This window comes from Azolla caroliniana, unplaced genomic scaffold, assembly GCF_043228905.1.
Source record: "Azolla caroliniana isolate FFs.n. ecotype wild unplaced genomic scaffold, voAzoCaro1.0.p SCAF_734, whole genome shotgun sequence".
Lineage (NCBI taxonomy): Eukaryota > Viridiplantae > Streptophyta > Polypodiopsida > Salviniales > Salviniaceae > Azolla > Azolla caroliniana.
This window is the reverse complement of record NW_028231169.1, coordinates 7,830-16,594: the sequence shown is the minus strand read 5'-3', so window position 1 is coordinate 16,594 and position 8,765 is coordinate 7,830. Positions and strand designations below refer to the sequence as shown.

The window sequence follows — 8,765 nt, the reverse complement described above, 5'->3', positions numbered from 1 at the left end:
AAGAGCGATAGACAGAGCATTCAAGGCGGGGGAATGGGCGGCTTCTTCGACCTGATGCCGTTGCCGGAGCGCCCAACGAGCTTCCTCGATCGCCATAGCCATCGCCTCTGCTCTGGACGCCATAGCTATGAGCAGAAGGAAGAAAGCCACAGACAGACAGACACACACGGGAAAAAAATTTAGAACAAACGGAGAAGCAGAAGAATATGGAAGAGGAGGCCTTCACTAATATTAGCAGAATTTACAGAATTAGGCTTCTCTTCTTCTCTTCCCTTTTGGTGAAAGAAAGACTACATAGTTTTTTTTACATTGATTTTTTTAGTTAAGGCTACTTGTATAGGTTTTTTTACATTGGTTTTTAGTTAAGGCTGTGCTAAACAAGTGTTTGTTCTATGTATGGATATATACACACAGATTCTAGTTGTTATCCACTCGTTTTTTGAGTTATTGGCGTACAAGATTCGGTGACAACACAACCCATATAACTTGGATCTTGCACCAGTTCATAATAGATATCCACATTCTCCATGCATGTTGGCAATCAGAAGAATATGTGTACATGAATGGAACTATTGTGTTGCATGCATTTGATTCTATGGCAAAATAGATTTAAAATGGGCCTTAATAACCCCATCCATCACTTGACACCTCCTTGATATTATGGATTGAACGAATGTTGAGTAATATAACAAGAGATTGAGGTAAGAATTTGATCGAGGGTGCTTGACCACCCCAAATGCCGAAGGATATGAGAGGAGCATAAAATATAATAAGTGTCCCATACACCAAATACTACCTTATGTTATATATTGGTGAGTAATGGATTGAAAGAAGATAGCATTGCCTCACCAATAGAGTCTCGACAACATCTGAAGATGTCATTATGAAGGGCTTAAGGTTATGCCTATAACGTACTCCCCATCTCCAAAACATTGCATTCTCGCAATTATGAATTGAAATGAAGGAAGTTAGATTTAAGAACGCGTTCTATCTCCTAGTGGCATGGCGCATGAATGTTTAAGGGGTTCAAGCTATGTTATACTCTATTAGAGTAGTTTTCAATCGCTCTCATGTTCTTTGCCCTGCAAACTATGACCTCGTGAACTATCGTTCTCATCTCACTAATACAACCTTGATCAATAAGTTAACCTAAGCCTTCACGAATGCCTATATGTTAAGTACATACACACATGAAAGTAAACCATTCATACTAACACTAACCACAACTTGATTATTTATGAAAATCACTTGACACGTACAAAAAGAGTAGCGATTAGGTTTGGCTAATTAGCATTTAACCCTGATTTCCTTGATATTCAATGAATTATAGGTGTAAAGGTCTAGAGAAAGCTATAACTTAGATTAAAGAGGAGAACAAGATATAAGAATCAAGAAAAAGATAAAGAGTTGCAACTTTTATAGTTCTTTTACTAAAGGTTTGTCCCTTTTCACATGGGGGTGTTTGGCAAAACTCTAGAACAAGGTTTATGTTATTCCACCTTTTTCATAGTCTCATGTTTATTCTTCAATATCATTGGAAATGTCAGTGTCTTTGTGAGTCATGTTACGTACAACATGGGCTTAATAGTTTAGGTCTCAAATGTTTAGTTCAAGCGTAAATAAACTTCTCTAGCAAATGAGGTTCACTACATAAATCCTCATAAATTACTAAATATTGTATGGTTATTATACTTTTTTTAGAACTAATGCAAGATATAAAAAAATGGTTTTGAAGATTACATGCAACCCATTTGTTTCATTATGGATTAATAGATTCCGTTGTGCTTGCAATGCCAATGATGGGAAAAACGTGGAGGCTTATGCTTCTTCATACATTATTTCAGAAATGTTGTAGCGTAACTACAAAAATCATATTCTTCGCTGGGGGAGCCCACATATATTGCTACACATTCGAGTCCATTGCATTGTCCTCAATGTGAGCCATTGCTTCCATTACGATTTACTTCATATTCGAGCATCGCACTTTGATAACAATGCTCTGCACATTTTGATCACAATTTCAACAATGCTTTCTTTCCATACAAAAATTTTCTATTGCAATCATAGCATGAACTCTCTCTCTCTGGTTGGTTCATTAATGGCAAAACTATTTGGATGTATAATGGAATCAAAGATAAGTGCATGGTCTGAAAAAAATGACAAGAAAGCTCATGGATAATTTGGCTTTCGAAAACACCATAGCATCACCAATCCCCAATACCTCAAACATAGGAAAACGATCTCCATCTCTGATTTTAGGTCAACCGGTGTAAATTGTGCAAACACCCACTGTCTAGGCGTCAAGTAACACTGTGATAAAACTTGCCAAATTTAAGAAAAGTAACTCCAAATTTGATAAGCAATAAGACATTGTATAAAACGATGAGCACTATCTTCCATTTGAAGAATGCAAAAGAAGTAAGTACCCGTTACTAGTCCACGACGTTTTAGAGCTAATGCCAAAGGCAATCCCCCAATCAAACCTCTCCAAATGAAGACATTTGTGACAAGTACCAATTTAGAATGCTGAACTGCGTTTTAAGATCTGCGACTTCCATTCTTCTTCAACCTTGGATAATGGGCATCCAAGAGACTCAACAGAGCAATGATATAAAACACTAGAAGTTGCTTTTTTGTAAAAAACACCATGTAGCCCTGTAAGCACTAATCAATCCATGGTTGTTCTCTTGTTTGTAAAGGCTCTCTCTCTCTCTCTCTTGGGCTCTTTGGGAGGTCGTAGGTTCAAATCCTCTTTTCCCTCTTTTGCCCATGTGATGTATATTTCTGCTTCATTCGTCTGTCTGTCTGTCTGTCTGTCTCCACATTTCTATATATATAGCATATAGTTTTCCAGAATCAGGGGTTCCAGAAAAATTAGGGTTTCTGAAGGATGCAGGGCAAGCGGAAAGCAGAAGGTATTGCCCTGCTTTCCTTCTACAACGACGATGACGAAGAAGACTACGGCGACACAGAAGACGACGAGGACGCCCCAGATGAAGTGAGATCAGAAGAGATTGTAGCAGACAAAGAACAGGGCAAAGGAAAAATCCGCACAGAAGGCGGACCTTCTCAGATGCTATCACTCTCAGAGATTCCTGAATTGTGGGCTCAATCGGAATCTTTTATCAGATCAGAATCGTATGTCAAATCGGAATCGCACATAGATTCAGAAGAATTTATTGATAGGTTTGGAAATGGTGCTCATGGAATCATCGTGGATTATGCACATGAAGATCTTGCTGTCTCTCCCCATTCCGAGGTAATGGACTCTATATTTTTCCGTGTTTTTTTTGTTAGAAATGGAAAATGCTGATTTTTAGAGCTAATAGTAGACATGCATTTATCTTGCATTTGATGATAATACCATGCATTTATTTGTTTCTCCATCAGCATGTCTAATTTCAATTTCAATTTTACTGGTTAATGTTGCCTTTAGCATGTCTTTTGATGGTTTCATCCATGAGGATGCTATTTGAAGGGATGCTTGATATAAATGTTGGACATTAAGTGGTACCATTATAATGACTTCTCCATCATGTCCCTATTTGGAGGGTACTGTATGTAAAATATTTGAAGTTTAAGGGTAACCTTTTATCATGCATTCTAAAAGAATATTTGAAATTAAGCGCTTAAACCCAATATTTTATTATGATGCTTTCAGAGGGGACACGAAATGTAAAATTAGGTATAATAATCATGTGTTTTTTTTCATGAATTTGTGGATTAATTCTTCCATCATGATGTTACCAGGAGGTGGAGATCCTCAGCACAGGAAGAGCTGCAATTGACTTAGATCTTCAGACTAGTAATGGTGACTTTCTTGATGCATTTACCAATTTGCATTATACAATACTCTACTATAACGTTCTTACTCAAACTAACAAATGATATTATTAGGGTTTCTTGAGGAAATAACTTCACCTGGTGGACGAATCTTAACGCCCAAGAATGCTCTAACAGATGATAGGATTGAGGAATTGAAAGTGGTTATAAGTCAAGATCGCGCAATCATCACTAATTCGATGGTAGATATAGATATGGCTGACGTTGATGATGGGAATACAATTTCGTCTGAAATAGATCCTTTGGCCGATTTTCTTCCTCCTCATCCTACCGAAAGGTGTTCCGACGAATTGCAGGTAAATGGTTTAGCTTTTTATGAAGTTCGGTATAAGAAAAAATAAAACATGTTCTGTGTCATTGTAGTTGTAAAAAAAATGCAATTTGTCCATGCAGGGTACAATAGAAGAGGTCTTTCAGGTTTAAGAGATGTATATCCATCTTAACATCGGTAGTATTCTCAGCTAGCTTTATGAAGAATCAATGTGAACTAACCATGTTCTCTGAATTTTATTTACTCGAATAAAGTGTTAAAAAGCCAAAGCCATAGTTAAAAAGCCTTGCAAAAATCAAACATAGCTACTTGTGCGCATCTAGTGCCAGAGGTGTATATCATATCTGGTCCTTGACACTTGCTGATATGAGAACCTAATACCTTCGAGGAAACATTCTGAGGGAATTGTTTGCTAATGTCAACTGGAAATCATAGTTTGAAGTCCAGTTCCCTCCAAATTGCACTTCTGCCATTGTATTACAGCTTTATGTGTCTCCCTCCTGTCGTAATTTGCTGTGTCTAACCTGCATTTGTGTCTGAATCTATGATTCTATTTTTTTATCAAGGGAGTAAAAACCCAGATATGCATTATCTTATTGTTTTGAGCTAGTTTCTGAGAAATATAACCAATAAATGGTGTGTCTGATTCATATCGTAGGATTGTTGGTCTCACTTGGTTTATTCACAAGTGTTTGGACATGGTTAGCAATGACATAAGTGCTTTGTTCCAATCCGCGCATTGTGCTAAATGAGCCAAAAACTATTTGCCAAGACACGTGAAGATTCTTCACATTTATATACAACTAGAATTGAGTCATATCAAAATATTACACTATAGTTGGTCAACAGATTATTTCCATTCAGAAATCTTTCTTTAACATAGTTCCTCAAAAGCTATTTTAGAGCCTCAGTGACATCATGCCTGTTCATAAATCTGAGGCTCTGTGGATCCATGGGAACTACAAGATCACCATGGCAGGTATCCATCATGATGATAATGGATTTCTGGTGACGAGATTAATTTGTGATTGGTTATCTTCAAATTAAGCTAAGTATTGGGCGAAGTGTGTTTTGCGGAGATTTTTACAGATTCCACATGTGAAGGGGATTTAGTACATATTTGTAATCATGTCCTTTCAGCATGATATCAGACCTTAGATCATTCACGGTAGTGTCAGGAAGGTGACATGTGATTTCAAGTAAATTACAGGATCAATGTGTTTCTCAGATTTTTTTACAGATTCCACATGTGAAGGGGGTTTAGTGAATCTTTGCAGTCATGTGCCTTCAGCATGATATCCGACCTTGGATCATTCATGGGAGTGTCAAGAAGGTGACATGTGATTTCACAATAAATTACAGGATCAATGTGTTTGTGTGTGTATGTGGATAATGTAGATTGCGTCAAGTTTCTTAACTTGAGTGGGAACTCAGGGTGGCCAAACACTGGAAGCTGTTGACAGAAATAATAATAATAGAAAATGACTTTCTTTATTTTTGTTGAGTCTCCCAATGCCCTAAGTTCATTATTTATAACTTCTCTCTCTGGAACCCGGACTGGTATCCATGCAAACATCAAGTCCTCATTTCCATTGGTTTGGCAGTGATTTGCACAAAATTCGTCTCGGAGATAATTTGTTCTAGTGTGTAGATTGAGTATGCAGAAATCGAAATATGCGTGTATCTGAATAAGTGCATGCATCTATATGTGAGAAGCATGTGCATATATTAATATAGGAGAAGCAGTTGATTATTTGTATCCTTCCCAAGAAGTATGACATAATGAATGTAGCTGATTAAGCACACGCATCTACATGTGAAAAATACACATACGTTTTATTATAGGAGATTAATTCATCGTTTGTATCCTCTCCTCTCTACGAATGATACAGAATTAAGTCTTCTGATTCACAAAACCCTAAGCAATTACTATGTATGAACAATTATTTTCACTCATGCTGTTTCTTAGAAGCAATTGTTCTTTGCATTTCTGTTGTTTGTGCTAATGCTGTAACAATATTGATTCTGATTTCATTCTTGACCTCAGCAAAAGTTTGCAAAATATCTAGCACTAAAGAATGCTGGGAGAAGTTTCAATGAAGTGTTACGCAAATCAAAGGGTTACCGGAATCCAGATTTCTTACAACGGGCTGTAAAATATCAGGAGATCGACCAAATAGGAAGTTGTTTCAAGAAGGAGATTTTTGATCCACATGGATATAATCCAGCTGATTTCTACGACATACTAGGTCAGCTGCCTTAATATTAAGCCATATTCTACCATGTGTAAGTAGAGATGTTTTTCTCAGATATTTTAATGTGAACATTGTGGCATTTGAAATTGATTTGTACAGACCTTGGAAGAGAATGCAAATGAAACAAAAAAAATGCATGTTTTATTTTTTCCTCTTAAGAAGGCTTGATTAAAACATGCTACTTAATTTTTTCACAAGTTATGAGTGCATGAAAGCTATTATTCTGTTCACTGTCAGTGTTGGAATTCAGACGTGAGCAAGAAAGAAAAGAACAAGCCAAGAAACAGAGCCAGAGAGCTGATTTTATCCATGGAGGAGGACAAACTACATTACTGGAAAAAACAAAAAATACTATTTTACAAGTCCCTGCTTTACAAAATGGTGAGTTTCCATGTTTGTAAATAAATAGAATTTTCATTTCATTTCATGTCAAAGTTCTTATACAATCATGTTAAAATTATAGGGGGACCTGTTATAAACGCATCAGCCACTGCAAATCAAGTAATAGCTCCTGTATCTGATGCTCTCTCAAAATCCAACGTGGGCCGGTCAAGCAAGAGCAAATGGGACAAGGTTTGCTAATCATTAGTAGATGTAGATGTAGATGTAGATGTACATGATGTTCATGTACCTGTACACATACCAGTTCATGTACATGTACACATACATCGACATGTTTATATACATATAAATTCTCAGTTTGAAGCTCATTCAAGAATCACAATTTGTTAATTAATGTATGTATGTGCTTTTCAGCTTGAAACTGATTCAAGAACTCAAGCTCCGCTACCTCCTGTAGCCAAAACTGCAATGGCAGCAGCAAGTGCTCATGCGGCATTATTAACAGCCAATGCTGGAGGAGGTTATGCTTCATTTGCGTAAGTCTCTTCTTCAAAGGGTTTTTGTAAGTCACTATTAGTCTTTGGTATTACTATGCAGAGGTAAGTAGCAAATTTATTTGCTTAGGTTTCCTTCACATTATTCTGTAGTTATTTTTATGTTTGGGTCCTCATCATATGGTGGGAAAAAAAGTGAGAAATTAATTTCCATTCCTATCATGTCATTTATGGTTCCTTTATCATATTGTTGAAAGAAAGGAAACAGAGAGAACCTTAATTTCTGACCAAATACACTATCATGGGAGATTTGAAAGAGTTTCAAGTTTCAAGAAAATATGGGAACTTTTGAAACCTAGATTTTGACGGAAAAGGAAATGTTATTTACCACATTTGTTTATCTATTTCTGAATTTGCTTTCATTAAAGTTTTAAGGATATTAATGCATGTTATTATAATTTATTATGCAGACAACAAAAACGAAAAGAAGCAGAGGAAAGATCAAGAGGATTCGACAAAATATCAGATAGGAAATGAGTATTTTTTTAAGATCTAACAATCCAATGGAGAAGTGTAAATATATGTATTTCACATGTACTTGAGACTCCAAAACGTGGGATTTTTTAATCAAAAAACATTTATTGGTTAATCTAAATTTGTAATCTCACTACCCTAGTGTGTTCATTGGAATAGATTGTATTTCTACACGTGATCTTAAGAATGATATTCAAACTTTTGACATATATTATGTTTTTCATGTAAAGATTCACATTTATCGGTTAATCTAAATTTGTAATCTCACTACCCCTTGCGAGGGGAGGGGTGGGGGGGGCCGAGAGGAGGAGGAAGAGGGTGAAGATGAAGTTAAAGCTTCTTAAAATTACTATACACATCTACAATGCTAATCTTCACATGATGATGATGACGAGGATGAGGATGAGGACCATGATGACGATGACAAAGAGTAGCAATCATGAGGGGTATTGATGTGACCTCGACCTCGCTTTCGTTTGTGTTGAATTTGATTGAAACCCGATAACCTTCTCGAGTTGGGGCTTAATCTATACTCATTGCCATTGCTCATCGCAATCAAGGTATGTATAGCCATGCCCATCATCCTTCCCTCGCTAAGATAAGGAAACCATTGTTGGGCCTGATTCATGGTATAAATCCTCGAGTGCCACGCGGCTTGCTTTCTCTTCTCGCCCGTGCTAACAAACATCTCTTGTATCCTCTTGAGCATATTGGGTGGGATGCCCATGAAGCTCCTCCTTGTTAGGTCACTTGATCCAGACGCACCAATCCCCACCTCGGAGCTATCTTTGATCACTATCTGGCACGTATTGGGGTGCGAGTTTCCATCTCTGAGCTCGGCAACTTCATCACCCACATAGACACAAAAATCAAAGGTGTGGAAGCCGACAAGCTCGCCCCTATAGTTAGTGATGACACCCGCATGAGGAGTCGAGAAGCGTAGGCCGAAATGGGCGACAATGCCATAAGAGGAAAGGTCTGGGGGCAAGGACACCGAACCCTGGACAACACAAGGCCGGGGCCGGG

At 37.4% G+C, this 8,765-nt stretch overlaps 1 protein-coding gene across 1 annotated transcript; it reads left to right on the top strand.

Annotated features, from left to right (window-relative positions):
- The first annotated feature begins 2,852 nt into the window (after positions 1-2,852).
- Positions 2,853-7,848, top strand: LOC147847716 (uncharacterized). The gene is made up of 8 exons (XM_087338895.1): positions 2,853-3,259; positions 3,751-3,811; positions 3,898-4,139; positions 6,162-6,363; positions 6,607-6,750; positions 6,833-6,942; positions 7,126-7,247; positions 7,676-7,848. Exons 1-8 carry the CDS (start codon positions 2,891-2,893, stop codon positions 7,740-7,742), a joined length of 1,317 nt encoding a protein of 438 aa, XP_087195021.1. The 5' UTR covers positions 2,853-2,890; the 3' UTR covers positions 7,743-7,848.
- Positions 7,849-8,765: the final 917 nt, after the last annotated feature.